Below are 22,373 nucleotides of genomic sequence, written 5' to 3'. Positions count from 1 at the left end.
GAGTTCCCTTGTATTCATAAAAGCTGAAATTGTAATATTTCATTAGGCAGTGTTCCTAATGAGAGGAGAAGAAGCGCCTCTAAGTGCAGCATGACACTTTATTGTAGTATAAAAGTAGGAACACTCACATTTAAGTGGTTAAATACAGGCATGTAATAGCAGTAGTGAGGTGTAACATCGGAAAGGAACGGCTGTCATCAGTTCCCACTGAGTCCACGTCCCGCTGGAGCAGCATGGTGGCTGGAGGGAGAAAGCTATGGAGTCGGCCGGCGTGCACGTACTCCTCAATGCCAGATGGAATGCACGCTGGAGCGCAACGTCGGCGTGATGACGTCAGTGGACCATGATGCAATGTGACGCGTTTCGGAGCATGCGCTGGTATCTAGTGGCGGAAAAGCGCTCCTTTTTCAAGCAGGGAGAAGATGGAAGACCGATCCTTATATATATTGGATGGTGGCCCTCAGTTAGGCTAATTAGCAATAAATTATACAATAATGCAATTATTCCATTTTCATTATGTGAAACGTGTGAGAGTATGTGTGCTACTAATTAAAACTGCAGCAATGCTAAAACAACAAGTGTTCCTAGCCTAAGGAAGGGCATGCTGTCCAAAAGCTCAAAAGCTTGCTCGATGTTGGAACACCGGTTGTGATTCTACACTTGTTATGAATATTATTCACTAAATAAAAGAAGAAAAAGAATTGAAGGAAAGGGTCCTGGGTGGAAGATATGTCTCCACATTGCTTGGCCTGTGGTCCCTTTACGGGGAAGGACAAGAATCAGTTGGAGTACTCAAGGATTCTCACCCATGCAGGTCCTGATATGGGATCCAGAATTTGAAAGCTCTGAAAGATTTTGCATGGGAAAGAGCCCCCAACCCAGACTATGGGTACTTTGGCCCTGGAAGGATTATCTCACTTGTGAAAGAGGGCTGAAAGTGTCAGGAAGCAGCCAGCAGGTGTTGATGAGCTGTTTTGAGGAGCAGGTCATGCTTGTGGGAAAGAAATGCTTACTGTTTGTTGCCGAGACACTGCTGAGCTGTGCTGATCTTTCTTTGGACACCAGGGGCAGATGAGGACTTTAAAACCCTGTTAAAGGACAGGTTTATGCTGGTGGTGAACCAAAGTTTTACTTAGTTCCAGACACTGATATACTGTGTGCTTTTGCCAACAAAGTGGTTTTTATTTTGTTTTGTTTTTTTACTGCTTCCAAACAGCCCTCCATGTTATCCTATGTGTCCATGCACATACTGACTTACAGAAGTTTTTAGTAGCAGTAGCCTTTACCAGCAGGACAAAAACCCAGGGCTAGTGCTCCCAGGAGCAGCAGCATTTTGGCATTAAAAAAACACTTCATGAGTGTAAACACGCCTAAATGTTTGTTAATGCTAAGTATATTTAGAGCTTGAGCATTAATTCATTTCAAATTGCCAGCATAAATGATTTTTCTAACCAATAAAATGAATTAATGCCCAAGTGCTTGACACCTGTAAACGCACCTAAATGCTTGTAAAAGCGTTAGACACTTTGACAGGCGCCAGGCATTTTTTCTGCTAAAACGCTGCTGCCAAGAGGAGGAGCATTTTTAAAAGGTCCTGTATTCATGAGTCCTTAAAGTGGTTGTAAATCCTTACATAAACCAAGCAAAATGACTCACCTCAGGTGATACACAGAGATGAAACAAATCCTCCTACATAAGTTATACCTATTTATCTGCAGTCTTTTCTTTTCTACATCCGTTTAAAGTGCTGAATTTAAAGCTTGTCTGAGAGTTCAGAAAAAGGGGGGAGGAGAGCTGAAGTTACACTCTGCAGAGCTTAGTGAAGAGAGTTCTGAGAGCTGATTGGAGGGAAGAGACACACCCACTCCACACAGGAACAGAGTTGAGGTCCCTCAGCGGCAGACAGAAATGACAGTGCTCTTAAACGAGATAAGTAAACACTTTAGAAGGATATGCTTTGTTCACATTTCATTTTTGAGTTTACAAACGCCTAAAGTTATTTTTGGCAATCACGTTTGAATGTACTGTTCTTTGCTCATACTAGGCAAAATAGCACGCGAGAAGTTGCTTCTACAGTACCTTCCTCACAAGTCCTCATTGAAGCCCCAACAAATACCTAGTATTTTTTATTGTATTGGGGAACTTATGGTCATATATTATGCAAAATTCAGTGCCAGGTACCTGTGCAGGTAATTGTCCAAATCATGTGTGAACAAGAAGTAGCCTGCTAAATCCTGTGCCCATATTGCCCTTCAGTGTACACCTGCATAGGAATTTCAGGAGACTATTGCTGTCTGAGAGTGGCAGAGTGAGGGGAAGGCATCTTTTGCTGCTTCAAGTGCAGCCGATCTGTTATACTGACTACTGCAGTATAACCACAGGGTCGCTACTAACTGTAGGGATTTACAATTACATTTCATTCAAATAATTCCATACAGGAACATAGGACAACTACAATATGTATTTAGTGTTTTAAAATCCATTGGAAGTCACTACACATTGTTCAGGGGGTATCTTCCCAGATTCACTGCAGCAGAGTAACATTAGAGAGGCAAAAAGTAAACAGGTCTTGAGCAGCAGTATGTGTCCAGACAAGAGAAGCCTATTCTGCCTTCGATGTATTCAGTGATTTAGATTTCTAAATATAATATATATATTTGGCACTGCCCCAATCCTACTATGACAAATGTAAGGTTGCACAGTACGAAGAGAATTTTAACCATGGAACATTTAAGATTTATTGGAGAAAACAAAAGAAATTCATAAAGGTGTTTCCACAAGCATAAATTCTTCTGACAGTTAAAGTGAAAATTGGCTTTGAAAGATTGAAGATGACAGAAACATAATGAACTAATAATTCATTTGAAATGTGCCACTGACTTATTTGATTGCAAGCAAGATTAGTTAATTTATGTTACGTTTTAATATCCCAGCAATAGGTGTTACATGAGAAAATTAGAACTAACACATACCTCAGTAAATCCAGTAGTCCTTGGGTATAACATTTGAAAGTATTAAAAATGGTGGCACATTCACTAGCAAACCAGAATGAAGGTGTGCTCAGAAAATGGAATGACTCATTCCAATGAAGCGGCTGGTGTTGATCTACTAAAGGAATTGAGCCTGTTTACTGAACTTCTGAAGACTGTTCAGTGAACCTAAAAAATACTGTGAAAATGTTTTTACATTCAAAATCTAATTAAGTTGAAAAAAAAAGTTTTTATTTGCAAATGACTGGATGCTTTAAGGCTCCTTTTCACAAGGGCATTATAGTGTTTTGTGCATTATCTCAGCTGCCTGTCAAAACCAGGCCCAGGCAATGATCACCAGACCACCAGGCAGCCCAATGCACATTTTTCGTGACTATGAAGCTGAGCTTCGAAGTGTGGACAGAGAAATAAAATAGAGCAGGTTGCTGTTGTAGGTGATAACGCTTGCCGCTGTGCCCCACAAATGTGGCTGCAGTGTAAAATCCCTTTTCAAACAGGTGTGCAGGGGACAGCATATCCCTGTCCCGATTCTGGGTGCCAGAAGAAACTATACAGGATATTATTAATGAGCAACACACATATAATAGATTGTACGCCCCTTGAGGGTTAGGGACTAATTTGAATGTACAATATATATGTAAAGCGCGGCGTAAATTGATGGCGCTATATAAGTACCTGAAATAAATAAATAAATAATAGAGGGACAAGCAGTTATCACACAGTGCCGATGAGCCTACGCATCCACAGGTTGTAAAGTGTGCAGGGGATCCAGCACTTTAGCACTGTGCAGGACTGCTGGAAGATGCTGTATTCCCGGTGACATGGGGCCGAGCCGAGACTGTGGGACGCTGAGACGTGCCTGCCGGAAGTAATGTCAGCATTGTAACCGGAAGGGGTGTGGCTAATTGTCATTAATAAAATCCTGTATAGTTTCATGCTGCACCCAGAGCGGCGTTTTTTGTCTTTTGTTTGTGTGTTATTGCAGAGATCACTTCATGTCCTTAAGGAGCTGCCTCCCAGTGCCTTCACTTGGTTCCTCTGAGCCTGCAAGATGGTTGTCAGGAATGGACGCGCCAATAGTGGTGGGACTCACCTGCCTTGTGGTTTGCAGTACCAGGACTGGCCAGCGGTTGCTCTCAGCAACCAGAGGCTCACTTCTGCAGTCAGCCAAAACACCTGAGGCTGATTGCAGGAGGTGCATATAAGGAAGACTTGCAATCAGGGCCTTGGTGTATGTTTTCCCAAGAGCCCCTGTACCTGCATCCTGTCTGCTTCCTGTCTGATCCTGCTTGATTCCTGACTCTGATTGAACTCCGCCTGTCCTGACCTCTGCTATCCGCCTGTCCTGACCACTCTCCAGTCTGCTCCTTTGGTACCTTGTCTGCCTGATTGTTCCTGACCCGGCCCCTCCGACTACGCTTAGTATTGTTCTTTTGTTATCTGTTGGGGGTTTTGGTTTGGTTTGTTTGCACTGTGTTTATGTTTAGTCTTGCACTGCATTTATGTATTGTTTAGTCTTAAATAAATGATATTGTTTATACTATATCTGAAGCCTGCGTTTCCCTGTGTCAGTCCCCACACCTCTGGTCATATCCGTGGCCCTGACAATGGTGTTCCATCCTATGCGACACCTGTGCTACTTGCTTGTTTTTTATCCTGTCTCAATTGCCTGCTAACAAATTGACCCACTGCAGGGTGACAATCAGCCGCAAGGACCATGTGAAAGAGGTTTACAGGTCTGTATACTTAGTAAGCTAAAGCCTAATACATATTATGATAAAATCAGACGACGATCTTCCGATATCCACGAAATGTGTATGATCATGATGTAGTCAGAATGGTATTGACTTCTAAAAAAATTCTCGGCTGACAAAGGCAAACGTAGTTACATACTAACGTAGTAGAAGAGGAAGTGTAGGGTCATTCTTTGCTTCTGATCTTGTGCGCTTTTTTCTATTCAATTGTTTCCGTACAATTGCTGAACGCATTGAGCAAAAATCAGACGTGTTCATGCAGGATAAAAATTTTCTAGCTTGTTTCCTCAGGTTTTGTCCCCTGAAAAGTTGGAGCCAGTTGTCAAGAGCACTATTATTAATGATCAGATAATCGGCTGATTGTTCCTTAAATGGAAATGTTTGTACAATTTTCTTGTGTGTACAGGCCATAAGACAGGCCACACATTATTCAACCAGAGGGTTGAATGAAAAAAAAAAATATGCTGATTGAATCCCCCATCCACACATTCAAGGTGAATGGGAGCATCACTCCCACTGTTCTATTGTGTTCTGACGGCAGGAACCCTCACCTGTTGACCGAACACAACGATCATTCTTTCAGGTTATCGTCAGCAGCACTAAGTGTTTGGGAAAAAAATGTTTGTACAGAAGTCGATCGATAGATTGACTTCTGGACCACCAGGGTGCCCATAAATGGATCGAAAATTCAGCCAGTCCCTGCTAAACATTTCAAATTTCCATCCATGTATGGCTGGCATAGCCAAAGGCATTAACGTGACACTCCACACTAAAAGTGCTACATCTTCCTGTGAATTTAATGGCCAGAAATGCTTAGTTTACATTGGCAGTGCATGTTTTGCATCTATGTTGTTTCCCACACTGCTCATGCTCTTTGCAGAGGAAACCCAATGAATGAACAGCTTTCCAGTTACTGCAGCAAACATGGAAGCGTGCACTGACCAGTTTGGCTCAGTATGCTTTTTCCTATTACTACCTGCATGTACTAAACCTGACTTAGCATGGCCTGTATAAATCTTTGACAGGTGGCACCACTAGTTTACATCTTTGCATTTATTACAATAAAAAATATAGATAAAACAAGCAAGAAAAATCTGAAAATCTCATGAAAAAAGTACACTATACTTTACCTTAAACCTTGATATGCTACTAAATTAAGACCACTGTTTCTACATAAAGTTTAAAATATAACTCCATTTCTGTTGAAAACAAAAACAAAAAAATTCCTCTGGGTGATCTACACTATATTGCCAATGGTATTGGGACACCCCTCCAAATCACTGGATTCAGGTGTTCCAATCACCTCCATGGCCACAGGTGTATTAAATCAAGCACCTAGGTATGCATATTGCTTCTACAAGCGTTTGTGAAAGAATGGGTCGCTCTCAGGAGCTCAGTAAGGCTGGCCATACATTATACAATTATCTGCAGATTTTTGGTTTAGATTTACCAAAAACCATATAATAGGAGGACAAACCTAAACAACACTTTCAGTTGTATCCAATTAGGCAGGCCCTTGCACTACATAGTTGAAGGTAAATCTAAAGGAAATTGGGCAGAAAATCTGCAGATAATTGTATAATGTATGGCCAGCCTAACTCCAAGCGTGGTACTGTGATAGGTTGCCACCTGTGCAATAAGTCCATCCATAAAATTTCCTTGTTACTAAATATTCCATCAAATGTTAGTGGTATTTTAACAAACTGGAAGCAACTGGGAACAACAGCAACTCAGTCACCAAGTGGTAGGCCACGTAAAATGACAGAGCGGGGTCAGCACATGCTGAAGCACACTGTGTGCAAAAGTCGCCAACTGTCTGCAAAGTCAATAGCTAAAGACCTCCAAACTTCGTGTGGCCTTCAGATTAGCACAACAGTGCATAGAGAGCTTCATGGAATGGGTTTCCATGGCCGAGCAGCTGCATCCAAGCCTTACATCTCCAAGTGCAATGCAAAGCGTCAGCTGCAGTGGTCTAAAGAATACCACCACTGGACTCTAGAGCAGTGGAGACATGTTCTCTGGAGTGATGAATCACACTTCTCTGTCTGGCAATCCAATAGACGTGTCTGGGTTTGGCGGTACTTGCCTGACTGCAATTTGCCAAGTGCAAAGTTTGGTGTAGGGGGGATTATGCTGTGGGGCTGTTTTTCAGGGGTTGGGCGTGGCCCCTTATTTTGGACAATTTCATGCTCCCAACGTTTGTGGGAACAGTTTGGGGATGGCCCCTTCCTTTTCCAGCATGACTGCGCACCAGTGCACAAAGCAAGGTCCATAAAGACATGGATGAGCAAGTTTGGGGTGGAGGAACTTGACTGGCCTACAAAAAATCCTCAACCCGATAGAACACTTTGGGATGAATTAGAGTATAGACTGCGAGCCAGGCCTTCTCGTCTGACATCAGTGCCGATGTCACAAATGCGCTTCTGAAAGAATGGTCAAACAGTCCCATAGACACACTGTGGACAGCCTTCCCAGAAGAACTGAAGCTGTTATAGCTGCAAAGGGAGGGCCAACTCAATATTGAATCCTATGGGGACTAAGCCTGGGATGCCATTAAAGTTCATGTGCATGTAAAGGCTGACGTCCCAATACTTTTGGCAATATAGTGTGTGTACAATGCAAGGATTTAACAAACTATGTTGCAGATTCCTACCTTTAGTTATTCTGAAGAAATAGCGTTTTGTTTGTCTGTTTATGTGGAAAGTGAATCTGTATGGGAGTGGCTTTATAATTATCAATCAGCTGCTACACCTACAGGGCTCCAATGAGAAAAATGGTAGGTTCTGCATCGCTTTAGAAATGATTTCCTTTTGTATCTCACCAAAAATTACATTGTTGTTGTAGGGGATGCCAAAAATGCGACTTGTATCTTAGTGCAGACTTCTGGGACAATCAGAAAGCCAATCACACAAGCAGGAAATTACATTTTTTTAGGGGGCATTCTGTACACCATCTGTAGACAGAGCGCCTCCAGGTAGCCATATTGCATTGCATTTTACATAAAATTACAGTGCTGTAGAATGAAAAGGAAAGGTAATTTTCAATAACATTCAATTACAATATGACTTGCATATTGTATGAGTTGTAATTGTATACAATTTTTTTTTTTTTTAACCACGAAAATGAAGTTACCCTTTAAATTATCTATGTACATGGGGGCAGCCATTTTAGTCCTCTAATCTCTCCACTGCTTAGAAACAACATACATTCTGCAGTAATGCATTATAGCCAAAGACAATGAATCCTAGGCAGGAACAGGAGATTTTTTTTATTGTGACAAAAGGGAGGTAACATGATATATGCTTCTATGATTGACATGAAATATGATTTTTCTTTTTAATAGATCAACTTCAAATCTGTAGTGTAAGAAATATACAGCTGGCTGGCTGTCATCCTGGTGCAAGGGTCACAATGCTTTCTGAGTCATTAACGTAGAAGAAGCATGCAGCAAGTGAAGCAAGAAGCCCTGATCTGAACACTTATGCTAGGTCAGTTAATCAGAAACTATTGAACCTTTAGGAGCAACAAACACACTTAAATGTCATTAAAAATAATCAGCAATGACAACCTTTTTTTCAGCACATGGCTCCTTTAAAAACATAATGGAATATAAATACCTAGTAAAGCAGACATATTCTGGAAGATCCGAAGAAGCTCAGGGGTTACTGAAAGACAATTTTCCAGCGTTGCTAACCTAAAAATAAACACAGGAGACCATTGTAATATCATAGGTTTAATGACTGACTGATCAGAGTACAAATACAAACACAAAAGTGTCCCCAGCCCTCACTGTTAATAGACGTAGGTATCTGGAACTGCAGCAAGTGTTCCACTGAGACACTGGTACACAAATGTAGAAATTGTCCAGCAAACCATAAGTATGGACACAGCACTTGCTATAAGACTTAAAGGGTAAGTTGGCCCAGTTTAGGGTCCTCCAAGCTTGTTCCCACCACAGAATTCATTCATGGTCAGAAGCATGCTTGGCATTTGGTACTATGTTTGGACACGTTAATGCCTGTCATAATAGAATCATAGTAAAATATAATTGCCTGGTTTAGCTGTTTTCAGCAAGACCGGAAAACAAAATCCTTACCTATAAGTAGTAAGCAGACACAAGTGCATACCTCTGCACATCCTGCCTTTTAAACACATAAACCTGTACATAAATCTCTTGAAACATGAAATCTGAAAATTATGTTACACACACAAATTCAAACCACCATCTAATGATTTCTAAAGACTTCATATTCTACAATTATAAAAAGGTTTGCAGAACTGCAGCCACTGCTTGCAGCCTGGTGACAACCTTCCTCTAGCCTTGGATGTTGGCAAGTCGGTGGCTTATGTAACCGCACTTGAAGTTGGTTCAGTCATCCTCTAGCTTTTGCCATAGTGGGCAAGTATAAACAGCATATTATGGCCCCCCATCGTCCAGGGGTGCAAACTATGTGATCTCCCTTGTTGCCGCTGCTTTCATCTTCTCCCAGTAGCAGTATTTGCCCATTTTGATTGGTCAGGGTGATGGAGCCATGCACAGTGGCCAGGAAGGGAAAGAGGGAGTGCACTGAGGAAGGAGTGTCTGTGACTGCTACATGGATCGGCCACAAGCACTGACAATTTTGGTGCAGCTACAAATAAAATCTACCCTAACTATTCCCTTTGCAGGTTTAGTTCCAAGTGAAGTTGCAAACTAAGATACCCAGCCTCTTCACCAAAATTTCGGAAAGAAACAAGCATGTAGGTATGTAATTCAATTTGCCAGCACAAACTGCAAGACAAAACCTTTACTCTGCATATATACACCCATTAGCCATAACATTATGACCACCCACCATAACTGGTCAAGGCATGGACTCCACTAGACCTCTGAGGGTATGCTGTGGTATCTGGCACCAACCCACCAGTAGCAGATCCTTTAAGTCCTGTAAGTTGCAAGGTGGGGCCCTAATGGACTGGACATATAATTCCAGAAAATCCCACAGTTGATCGATTGGATTGAGATTTGGAGAATTGGGGGGGCCAAGTCAACAACTCAAACTAGTTGTGGTGTTCCTCAAACCATTCTTGAATTCACCAGACCAAGCCAGATTCTTCCATTGCTCTGTGGCCCAGTTCTGATAGGTATGTGCCCATTGTAGACACTTTTGGCTGTGGACATGGGTCAATAAGGGGGCACCATGTGGCCCCATACACTACAAACTGAGATGCACTGTGTGCCCTGACACCTTTCTATTGGAACCAGAATTAACTTTTCCAGCAATTTGAGCTACAGTATGTTAGGTCTTCTATTGGATTAGACCAGAAGTCTCCAAACTGTGGCCCGGGGGCTGGATGTGGCCCTTTGCCAGCCTTTAACCAACCATTGGGGCACTATTCCTCCCACTGACACTAACAATGGTGCACTATTTCTTCCACTGATACCAACGATGGGTTACTATTCCTTCCACAAATATCAATACCTTTTACTGACCCCCAACCCCAAGGCCATGTTTATTCTCAAGGATCCTGGTCCTGGGACATTTCTACCCCCACTGACCACAATCCGGCACCCCTAAAGTCTGAAGTATAAAGTCTGAAGTACAGTAAACTGGCCCTTTGAATGAAAAGTTTGGAGACCCCTGGATTAGACTACAGCCTTTGCTCCCCATGTGCATCAATGAGCCTTGGCTGCCCATGATCTTACTACTGATTCACAAGTTTTTCTTCCTTGGACCACTTTTGGTAGGTCCTGACCAATGCAGACTGGGAACATCCCAAAAGAGTTGCAGTTTTTAAGTTGTCCTGACCCTGTCCTCTAGCCATTACAATTTGGCCATTGTCAAAGTCACTCAATTCCTTACACTTGCCCACTTTTTCTGTTTCCAACACATCAATTTCAGGGGCAACATGTTCACTTGCTGCTTAATAAATTTTTTTATTTTCATCTGGCAAACCTGTGAATCACACACCTCCTGTCCAATAGTGAAAAAACTCACTTGCAAACTATCTATGTAGGATTAGTTATCAGCAGACAAGGCAGTCGCACTAAGTTCAGAATACTGTCAGGATCCACCTGTCTTTCTGACTGACAGTTGGTTCTGCTCGAGCACTAGAGTTTGCCAGATCCAATCTCTCCCCAGCATGGCGCTCCAGTGGGCAGACCAAGAGCAAACTGATCAGAGGTCATGTGACATTGTGGGCTAGCCACAGTGTCACGCAAATGTGACAGCATGGAGTTATGTATGTTTTTTGTATACCCCATAAGTCTCCTTTAAATGCCCAAATGGAGGGTTACTTGCTATTGGGGTATTTTAGAGAAGAGGATTTTTGCTCGATAAAGTAGCTACAAATTTTCCACTTGTTCTGAGTTCCAGAAACACTCCTCTAAAATACTATTACTGAGAACAAATGTGTCTAATTATGAGATGATTAAAGTCTTACACATAGGGCCCAGATTTTACAGGGGCTGAGCAGACTCTCATGTTTAATTTATAGTTTCTATATATAGGGGGAATCTTTACTAGTCCAAGCAAACATAGGATGTTTCATATTTTTTCCTAAGGCTCCATGCACACTAACTTAATTTTAAGTTCCTAGCAGTTAGTTATGAGCGATATTTTTCTGCCCCTAGAAGCAAATAATGTTTTCCTATGTGTTCATACACACTATTGTATGCTAGAAGTGTTTTTCAAGCTTCAGTTTCTAGCAGTAGAAAAGAAAGTGCTTTTATTTGGGAGCGATTTTGTGTTTTTGGGAGCGATCTGCCAGCAGAAAAAAATGCTGAACACTCCTAAATGCTAAACGCTTTTAACAGCTTTTTCTAGCTTTTTTCCCCCACATGTACTGTAAAAACGCTACAAAAAAACGCTATTACCAGCGTTTATTGAGCTTAAAAAAGCACTGGTGTGCATGGAGACTAAATGTAAAATAATTTGGTATTTCTTTAAAATGATAATACACTAATGTATTATATCTCTTATCTGCAAAGATGATAGGTGAAACCCATTTACTACAATGCCTTCCTTTAAAAGTATATAATACATGTAACAATAGAATCCCCAGCAAAACACTGACAACTGCATCCATATCTCTGCTGTCAAAGAAAATGTGTTACAACTGCAGAGAGAGTTTCCCAAGCTGCACTGGCTATGTTCCAGTCATCCATGATGAAGGAGACATCAGATAAATATGAACTCCGTTTCTGGATGTCAGAACTAGAACTGAATGAAAAGATGATCTTTGGGTGACGCTATTTCTCCAGCCACATAATGAGAAATCCCTAGAGGGGTCACCAGTAACAAAATTATTATTTTTTTTTTCTTTAAAAAGTAAAGCAAAACAATATTAGTACTAAAAGCCTACGTGACACTATTTTCCAGACTTTCTGCTATTATTTCTAATCATCCAATTCACAACTATATATAAACTAATGACCAATAGCGTAACAAGGGAAGCAGCACTGTGCTGGAAGATGACAAAGTTTCAGTTTAAACAGGAAAATGATTCTAAAAGAGTTTTAGGAATCTTTACTTAGAAAATGCCCGGGCATTCAAAGATGATCTAACATCTATAACTTCCTATTTGTTAAACCAAATTAATTCATGTGATCATTTTTGCACAAAAAGTAACTATATTCCATTTTTATAAATAAGCCATTATTAGATGTATAGCGGTTCAGGGTCCTCTAAAACATACTGTAACTATGGCTCAAGAGATTAGGGCAGCAACTTACCATCCAGATGTTCCAGTAAACTATTTTAAAATGTTATAAAATCAGCATAGGACCAAATAGAGATCTAACTCCAATTAAACATAGAAAAGGTTTACATTTATGCAAACACCAATCGCACTTGCAGTCATTTTAAGAGCAATGGAAGATTCAGGCACAATAAGCATGCTGGTGCTGCCCTCATCAGCTCACCCACAGTAACACTATCCAATAGGTAGTGACATATACTGAATGTATAAATGAACAGTACATGAATAGTACAAATGATAAAAACATTCTAATAAACCATCATATCTGTACCTAGAAGTCATTTGTATGAAATGGATATTTAAAGAATATGTACACCCAACATTTAATATTCCTGATATGTCTGCTGTACCATGTACTTGTATGAAAAAGAATCATGTTCTCTTTGCATTGCTGTCTTTATGTGAAATCCCTGGTGTTCCTGCCAGTCCTTTTGCTTTCCTATTAAAAACTGACCACACTAGGCAGAAGAGCACAGCCTGGTCAATTCTCTATCTGTGCTGGGAACTCCTCCAGTGATCAGATTTCTGCTGACACCCCCTACCCCCAATGTGCAGCCTTTCACTGGAAAGTGCAGTGTACTGCTGTTTCTCCCTACTGAGCTGAGAACAGAAGGTATGTCATCACTTATAAAAAGAAAGGAGGAAACAATATACCGTATTTGTAATGTGTACACACACACACATATGGAGGAGAGTGGCAAGCACAGAGGCTGCAAACCATCCTTCTGCCCTTTCTTTTGGCACTGCTCTCCCATTGCCATTAGTCCTTCTAAAGCTGGTCAATGCACGAAGTTTTAGCTGATTACTGTTGAACTGGCTCAAAACTCAATTTGTGGGGTGGCCCCGTTGGCACCACCCGGCTTGACAAAACTTGAAAAATTGTTGGACCACCAGTGACTGCATCCAATGAGATACAATGACAGTTCAGGCAAAAAAGCAGCCCTTGGGTGCTGCATTGCTTGATTAAAAAGGAAAGCAATGCAGATCCACTCTGTTAGGCATGAATGGAGGAATCTACTTGTAATCTCTCAGTCAGCCCATGTATATAGTTAGCTTAAAGTATAACTGAAGGCAAGATTTTCTTTCATTTTGGGTAGAGTAAGGGAGGTTTAAAACCCCTGCCAGGTTTATTTGCCATCTGTGTCCCATATAGGAAAATTCCCTTCACTTCCTGTCTCACAGCTAAAGCAGGAAGTGAGAGGAAATCCTAAAGTGAGGGAATCCTGGAATGTCCTGATCTGGTCAACCCAAAATTTGGGATTTTTGTTTACTGTCACTTTTGAAAATGAAAATGGTACACAGGACAAGTACAAACTAAGAGGGCGAATCTCCCTAATGGGGGCACAGATAGCAATAAACATTATCAGGGGTTCTAATCCCTCTATGATCTATCAAAAACTAAAAAGAAAAGTTACTCTTTAAGTATAGGGGGAATATGTGACTATCTTCCACAATGCAATACACAGGGCCCAATGGGTCGCAAAATGCAGCCTGTGGTATTGACAAATAGTACTGTCCATTAAAAAAATATCCTTTAGAAATCAACTACCAGGGCAAGAATATATACCATAGCCTCCCTGGCGGTATTCGAGTATAGCTCGGGGTAAAGTTTCAGCACCACAAGCGGTAACCCCGAGCTACACTCGGGCTTACCATTGGGCGCTGCTCCGGGATCTGTTCTTCTCTTACCTTGTCCGGCGCTCCCGCGATGTCCCTCCTGCAGTGTCCCTGTAATGTCCTCCGGCGGATGCCGGCATCTGTCTTCTGGGTTCCGTCCTCTGCGACGTCAGGACGTACGGGGGACGGAACGGAGGGAAATTTGAAAATGACAAAAAGTGACATTCACTAAAATCACATAGTAAAACATTACTGTATCAAACCATTTCACGTACATTCTGTCCCGAGTGCTTTGTCCTGTGCCCTGCCTGCATTTTTACCGTTCTTTCTGCCTGGAAACTGAGAAACGTCCATGGCGTCCAAAAAGCGTCCCTTTAGGTCAAAATCAGTTTTAGACCAGCTAGAGAACAGCGATAGTAAATTAGAACCACTTGCAGAATTGAGTGATAATGATTCGTGGGGAATTTCGTCATCAGACACTGAAAACGATTTTGCGACTTTGCTCAGTGATGTGCGAACTTGGCGCTCTATTTCAAATTTCAGTGTTTTTGGTTTGAATATATTATTGAATTAAATGTATTATTATTATATTATTTTTATGATTATTTATTAAATTATAATTTATGATTTCGTGTTATAAATTTTAACATACCCGGGATGTTTACTAGACTCTTGTTCGGACAGATTTCAGTGAGTTATTCCTAAAAATTACAGGCCTACAATAAAAAAAGATGACATATTTCCATGCAAAATATGTACCGCTTTTGAGCACAGAAATATAGACATAATCAGACCGCTAGGGAGGTTAAGTTGTCAAGCACTAGAGTGTGCATCATAATTGGAAAGATCAGTCTATCAACAAAAGTGATTTAAAAAATTATAAAATATATTTGTCATATCAATGCTTAACAAACAGGAGTAAGGGGATGTTATTATAAATCTGCATCTCCAGACTGCAAATATTTCCCATATAAATGTAAGAAACAGCTCTCTTAGTCACAAAACACAATTTTAAGACAAGTGAATTCTAGAAACCACAAAGAAACAAATTAAATCATTTATAAGGCAGTCGGAAGGCAATACACAGGTCTCACATAAAGAATAATGACCCTCATTTTAGTAACTTCAGATTGGCTGTTGGAGGTCAGTTGCTGCTAAATGCTTCCTGTGCGTAACACACAAATAACAATTCATTACTACTGATTGTAAATATAAATCTTCCGGGTAATTTACTTACATTCAGAACACTAGTTGCTGGAAGGGAAAAAAGAAAGAAGCCTCCCTATGAAAGCATTTGTCACCATAGAATCACTGCATCAACCATACAGAGGAAAACAGTCAAGAAAATAGCCACATAACTCACATGGGCAAAATGACTCTTCAATAGCTATGACATTATTGCGCTCGGCAAATATAAAATATGGATTAAAGAAATCCTAGAGGAAAAATGCACTTCTAATACTTGATGTATAGACACATACACCACTAAAGTGTGCTGCTTGACATGTTGTTAACTGCAGTATAACAAGCGTAAAGAAACCATGTTTTTTGTCCACTGCGATGAAAGACACTTTTTCTACAAATGATCACAGAGAAGAGTATAAGATTTAAAGCGGAACTAAACCCATCAATTGAACGGTTTCAAAAAACAGTTACATTCCTGACATGCCGGAAATGCTAACTTTCACATTGCTTGTGATTTCAACCAACTGATCCCATGTGCAGCACCATGGCAATTTCAGATCAAACAGAAGCTAAAATAGCAGCTTACTTGGCTGAAAAGAATGGGAGGGTTGAGTTCTGCTTTAACCACTTGCCCTCCTGAGGATTTACCCCCCTTGACCAGGCCATTTTTTGCAATAAGGAGCTGCGTTACTTTAACTGACAATTGCGCAGTCATGCAACGGTGCACCTAAATGAAATTTACAAATTGAGCTTTCTTTCATTGCCTGTGCATTTTTTATTTTTTGTGCTATAAGCAAAAAAAGACTAACTATTTTGAGAAAAACAACAATATTTTGGACTTTTTGCTATTAACCACTTGCTTACCGGGCACTTATACCCCCTTCACCGCTATCCCACTTTGAATGACAATTGCATGGTCATGCAGCACTGTACCCATATGACATTTTTTCATTTTTTTTCACATAAATAGAGCTTTCTTTTGGTGGTATTTACTTGCCGCTGTGTGTTTTATTTTTAAAAGAGCAAAACATTGAAAAAAAAAAGTTTTTCTTTGTTTCTATTATAAAATTTTGCAAACAGGTAATTTTTCTCCTTCACTGATGTGCGTTGATGAGGCTGCACTGATGGGCACTAAATAGGCAGCACTGTTGAAGAGCACTGCTGGGTGGCACTGACTGGCAGCACTGCTGAGCACTGACTGGTGGCACTGCTGAGCACTGATGGGTGGCACTGCTGGGTGGCACTGCTGGGCTGCACTGATGGGCACTGGTGGGTGGCACTGATGGGCACAGGTGGCTGTGGGTGGCACTGCTGGGCACTGATGGGCACAGGTGGGTGGCACTGCTGCGCACTTGTGGACAGCATGGCTGGGCATTTGTGGGCAGTACGGTGCCGATCCCTCCTCTGACAACTTTTGGTTCTCGGAAGCACTTTCCTCACTTCCCGTGATCAGTGTGTCATTGGACACGGCTGATCACGTGGTAAAAGGCCACTGTGATTGGCCTTTTACCATATCACGTAAACAGCTGTGTCCATAGAACACTGCGATCATGGAGATCGCTGGGTGCGTGCCCCCGGGGGGCGTGCAGGAGAGCCCGTTCTGGGAGGACGTCAAATGATGTCCATCCAAAACTGGCCGGCCGCAATTGCAGCCGCCATTCGGCTATCTGTGGTCAGCAAGAGGTTAAACATATCCAGTAAAAAAAATGTAAAAATCAAATTTCATCATAAATTTAGGCCAAAATGTATTCTGCTACGTCTTTGCTAAAAAAAAATCCCAATATGTGTAAACTAATTGGTTTACGTGAAAATGATAGCGTTTACAAATGGCGGTATAGATAATGGGATTTTTTTTTCTACTAGTAACTTTTAGCGGGACTGTGGCTGACATTCTGACACGGGGGGGGGGGGGGGACTAACGTGGTGTCACTGACACCAACACAGTGATCAGTGCTTAAAAAAAAAAAGCACTGACACTGTACTAATGGCACTGGGCAGGAAGGGGTTAATGTGAGGAGTAATCAAAGGGTTAACTGTGTGCTGGGAGTGTTTTACTAGGGGGTGGGGGTGTGTTCACTGTAAGCACATTGATCGGGATGACTGTACTGTGCACAGCAATCCTGAGCAGTGTGCTCGAGCTGACAGGAAGGAAGATTGTTTGTAAACAAAACAATCCTCCTCCCCGTCGGAGATGCTCAGTAATCACCGGGCGCCGGCGGGTAATTACCTTTCAGGACCTGGTGATTGACATCCGCGGCTGCGAATGGCGGTGCGGGTAGAGCGCACGCCCCCTACCCGGAAATGCAAAATAACGTATATATACATGATTCTGCGCACTGGTGCTGCCCTGTAGCAGTATATCTGCTATAGGGTGGTCCTTAAAGAGTGAAGGGAAGAGATCTTTTACCCATATTATCCAAATTTTGTTTTAATTTAGAACACAAGAATATTCTGATCGGCTACACTAGAAAAGGACAGTATAAAGTAATGTGCAAGTCTTAGGTAGGTGTGAAAAATTGCTGTAAATGAAGAATGCTTTCAGAAATAGAAGTGTTAATAGTTTATTTTTATCAATTAACAAAATGGAAAGTAAAGGAACAGAAGAGAAATCAAAATCAATATTTAGCGTGACCACCCTTAGCCTTCAAAACAGCATCAATTCTTCAATTCTCCTAGGTACACTTGGACACAGATTTTGAAGCTACACGGCAGGTAGGTTGTTCCAAACATCTTGGATAACTAATCACAGATCTTCTGTGGATGTAGGCTGCCTAAAATCCTTCCGTCTATTTATGCAATCTCAGACAGACTCCATGATGTCAAGGTCAGGGCTCTGTGGGGGCCAAACCATCACTTGCACGACTCCTTCTTTTTCTTAAGGCTCCATGCACACTAGTGTTTTTTTTTTTAAAGTGTTACTAAACCCAAGACCCTGCATTCACTATATTCACAAATGGAAATTAAATTATTTTAGTAAATATAAATTGCTAAATACCTCTTCTCGTCAACAGTTAGCGCAGTCTTAGTGGCCAACAGAGCACTGGTTAAAGCTTGTAGGAGTTTTCCTTCTCCCCTGATTGTCCTATGAGGCTGCAGAATCCCTGACCCTCTGTTTGGACAGTGCTGATTGGTCGTGTGCTGATCACATGCACCCTCCCGAGAAAAAAAATAACTCTCTATCAATACACACCAAACTTATGCAGGCCATAGATGGGTCGAAAATCGGCCGATTTTTCGGCCGAAAATAAAATCGGCCGATTTTCGGATCGTTAGTGGGCGATTTGGTCGGCCGTTTTTCGGTATTTTGGCCGTTTTTTTTTTTCAGTAAAGTTGGAAAAAAATCGGCCGATTTTGCCAATCGGCCGATTTCCGCGGCAATTAGTGGGCAAATTGGCCGATTTTTTACCGATAAAAAATCTGCGCATGAGCAGTGACCTGCAAGAGGAAGACAAAAAGAAGAAAAAGAAGAAGAGGAATACGATGAAGAAGAGGATGAAGAAGAAGAAGAGGAAGAAGAAGAGGATGAAGAAGAAGAGGATGAAGAAGAAGAAGAGGATGAGGATGAAGAATAAGAAGAAGAGGATGAGGAAGAAGAAGACGAGGAAGAAGAAGAGGATGAGGATGAAGAAGATGAAGAAGAGGATGAGGATGAAGAAGAAGAAGAAGAGGATGAGGATGATGAAGAAGAAGAGGATGAGGATGAAGAAGAGGATGAGGATGAAGAAGAAGAAGAAGATGAGGATGATGATGAAGAAGAAGAGGATGAGGATGATGAAGAAGAATAGGATGAGGATGCAGAAGAAGAAGAGGATGAGGAAGAAGAAGAGGATGAGGAAGAAGAAGAGGATGAGGATGATGAAGAAGAGGATGAGGATGAAGAAGAGGATGAGGATGAAGAAGAAGAAGAAGAAGAGGATGAGGATGAAGAAGAGGATGAGGATGAAGAAGAGGATGAAGAAGAAGAAGAAGAGGATGATGAAGAAGAAGAGGATGAGGATGATGAAGAAGAAGAGGATGAGGATGAAGAAGAGGATGAGGATGAAGAAGAAGAAGAAGAGGATGATGATGAAGAAGAAGAAGAGAATGAGGATGATGATGCAGAAGAAGAAGAGGATGAGGATGATGAAGAAGAAGAGGATGAGGATGATGAAGAAGAAGAGGATGAGGATGAAGAAGAGGATGAGGATGATGAAGAAGAAGAAGAAGAAGAAGAAGAAGAAGAAGAGGATGAGGATGAAGAAAAAGAAGAGGATGAGGATGAAGAAGAAGAAGAAGAGGATGAGGATGAAGAAGAAGAAGAAGTAGGATGAAAATAAGAAGAATTCCAGTCCAGCAAAAAGTGTCTCTGCAGAGAGCTCTGCTATTTCTGACAGTTCTCTGACAGTTCCTTGACATTTACAGCGGTTGAAACATTGTATCTATTTGTTTCCGAATAAAAACATCTGTATCCTAAATGGAAACAAATAGATACATTGTTGCAACTTCTATAAATGTCAAGGAACTGTCAGAGAACTGTCAAAGAAATAGCAGAGCTCTCTGCAGGGACACTTTTTGCTCTAGACGGGTAGAAAATCGGCCGATTTTTTTTACCATTGATGGTAACGTCGGCCACTTGAACAACCGATTTTTCGTTTTTTAAAAGAAAAATCTGCAGTTTTTCTCCCCATCTATGGCCTGCATAAGGATGTGCAGTTTGCCCCCAAGGCTCTGTACTGTCAGCAGATGGATGGGGGACTGTGGAAGAAGGAAAGGATCAGAGAAGACAGGATCAAACATTCTTTTCACACAATGCTAAGGATTAACCCCTTAGGTTCCACAGTAAGTATAACAAACATGCTTTACTGCATATATAGAGACTGATTTTACTGTTGTGGGTTTAGTAACACTTTTAGTTCAAAAAACGCTGGAAAAAATGTTGGATAACACTGTTTAGAGCGTTTTTAGTAGCATTCAGAAGTGTTTAGGAGTGTTAGTGTTTTATTAGCGTTTTTACAGTACATATAGTTGGGAAATAAAGCTATTTAAAAAGCTGTAATAGTAGTGTTTAGCTTTTTTTTTTTGCTGGAAAAACACTCCAAAAAACTCTACAAAACAATGTTTTTGTGCTCCTAGACCCGGACGCTCAAAAAATGCTAATTGCCTAAAGTAGTGTGCATGGACACATAGGATAACACTATTTAGCATCTAGGAGCAGAAAAAATTTGCTAATAACAGCTTCTAGGAGCTTAAAAAAACACTAGTGTGCATGGAGCCGTACACTGAACATATATTCTTAATGACATTGGCTGCATGTTTGGGGTCATTGTCTTGCTGCTAAATTTGGGGCCAATCACATGCCCCCCTGATGGTGTGGCATGATGGATAAGTATCTGCCTGTATTTCTCAGCATTGAGGACACCATTGATCCTGACCAAATCTCCAACTCCATTTGCAGAAATACAGTCTCAGACTCGCAAGGAATCTGCACCATGCTTCACTTTTGCTTGCAGACACTCACTATTGTACCACTCTCAAGCCCTCTGTGAACAAACGGGGGTGGAAAGGGGCACTGTGTGGTAGGCTGTACATTCTATGTTCCCCACTTGTTTCCAGGTGTGTGGATGTCGATGTTCACAGACAATCTTTTTGCAAATAAGAGCGGTAGAGCTGCCTACAATGTGGGATTTTTTTTTTTTAAGGTAAAATGTGTGGAAGCTATGAAGGAAAGAGGTAAGGGGGGAGAGGAGGGCAATGAAAGGGGGTGTGCAGAGTTGGGGGATGGAGGGAGTGGTGCAGAGGTCAGAGCTGGAAAGGGGTGGAAATGAGATGTGGATGGCGGATACAGATGTAAGGGCCTGTGAAATAGAGCTGAACCCAGCACTCTATGTGGTGTACCCCTGAACCCTGTGCCCTATACACTGTGCACCCCTGATTACTGCACTGAGTATATAGTGCATCCCTGAATCCTGCACTACGTACATAGCACACCCCTGATCCCTGAATTCTGTACGCAGCACAACCCAGAACCCTGAGTGTAGCACACCATTGAATCCTGCACTTTGTACATAGTGCACTCTGTACTTAACGCACCCCTGAACCTGTCACTCTGTGTGTAGCGCACCCCTGAACTTTGCATTTTGTATGTAGCGCACCCCTGCAGTCTGCACTCATGTACTCTGATCTCTATATGTAACACACTCCTAAACTCTGTGTGTAGTGCATCCCTGAACTCCTATTTAATGCCCCTTTAAAGCCCACCCACCATTTGATGCGGATTGGTGGGGGGCATGGTTGAGCTCCTGCACCTATTATCTGAGAAAAAAAGCCCTGTATATATACACAGTGCATTCAAAATGTAGTCAGACACCCTTCACTTTTTTAAATTTTGTTATGTTGCGGCCTGACACTACAATTGTTTAAATTAATTTTTTTCTCATTAATCTACACTCAGTACCCCAGAATAACAAAGTGAAAACAGAATTTTAGAAATGTGAATTTATTAACTGCTTGCCGCCCTGCCACTGTGTATATACGTGTGCAGGGCGGCAGTGGAGCGCAAAAGCACGTTTTAAAACGTGCTCCGCACTCCCGACACATTCGCTGGTAGGGGGCGCGCGCGCACGCTCCCGCCGACCCGCGGGTGATACGATTCGATCCAGGAGGGATCAATCATTAGATTTCAGCCAGTGATTTCTGGCTGAAATCACATGATCGGTCCCTGTCCTATCCTGTCCTGTGTTGACATTTACACAGGGCAGGATATGATGTCATTCTCCTCTGCTTGGACACATTCCGTTCCAGACAGAGAAGAAGACATCCAAACAGTGAGCAAAACACTACACACTGACAGTTAGAACACTCTAGGTCACATTTAACCCCCTGATCACCCCCCCCCCCAGTTAACCCCTTCACTGCCCTGTCACCAGTGTCACTGATCAGTGAAGCGATTTTTACTGATCAGTGTCGCTGGCGACTTCCGATAGAGTTAGCGCCCCTCCCAGATAGCGCCAGTTTGCCCGCTAATACACCAGTAGTCCCGTCTAACCCTTTGATCGCCCCCCCCCCCAGTTAACCCCTTCACTGCCCTGTCACCAGTGTCACTGATCAG

The 22,373-nt window shown here is 41.8% G+C and overlaps 1 protein-coding gene across 1 annotated transcript in view; it reads right to left on the bottom strand.

The window, feature by feature from the left end:
- The window catches only part of IPO11 (importin 11), a 661,807-nt gene that overhangs the window by 356,166 nt on the left and 283,268 nt on the right, over positions 1-22,373 (bottom strand). The window contains exon 22 of the mRNA XM_089653447.1: positions 8,362-8,438. Within this exon, the coding sequence (XP_089509573.1) occupies positions 8,362-8,438 (77 nt within the window). The remainder of the gene's footprint in view (positions 1-8,361; positions 8,439-22,373) is intronic.

This window comes from Staurois parvus, unplaced genomic scaffold, assembly GCF_062004578.1.
Source record: "Staurois parvus isolate SC_StPar_1 unplaced genomic scaffold, SC_StPar_1.0 ptg000714l, whole genome shotgun sequence".
NCBI classification, from domain to species: domain Eukaryota; kingdom Metazoa; phylum Chordata; class Amphibia; order Anura; family Ranidae; genus Staurois; species Staurois parvus.
The sequence above is the reverse complement of the archived record's forward strand: the minus strand, read 5'-3'. Positions and strand labels throughout refer to the sequence as shown.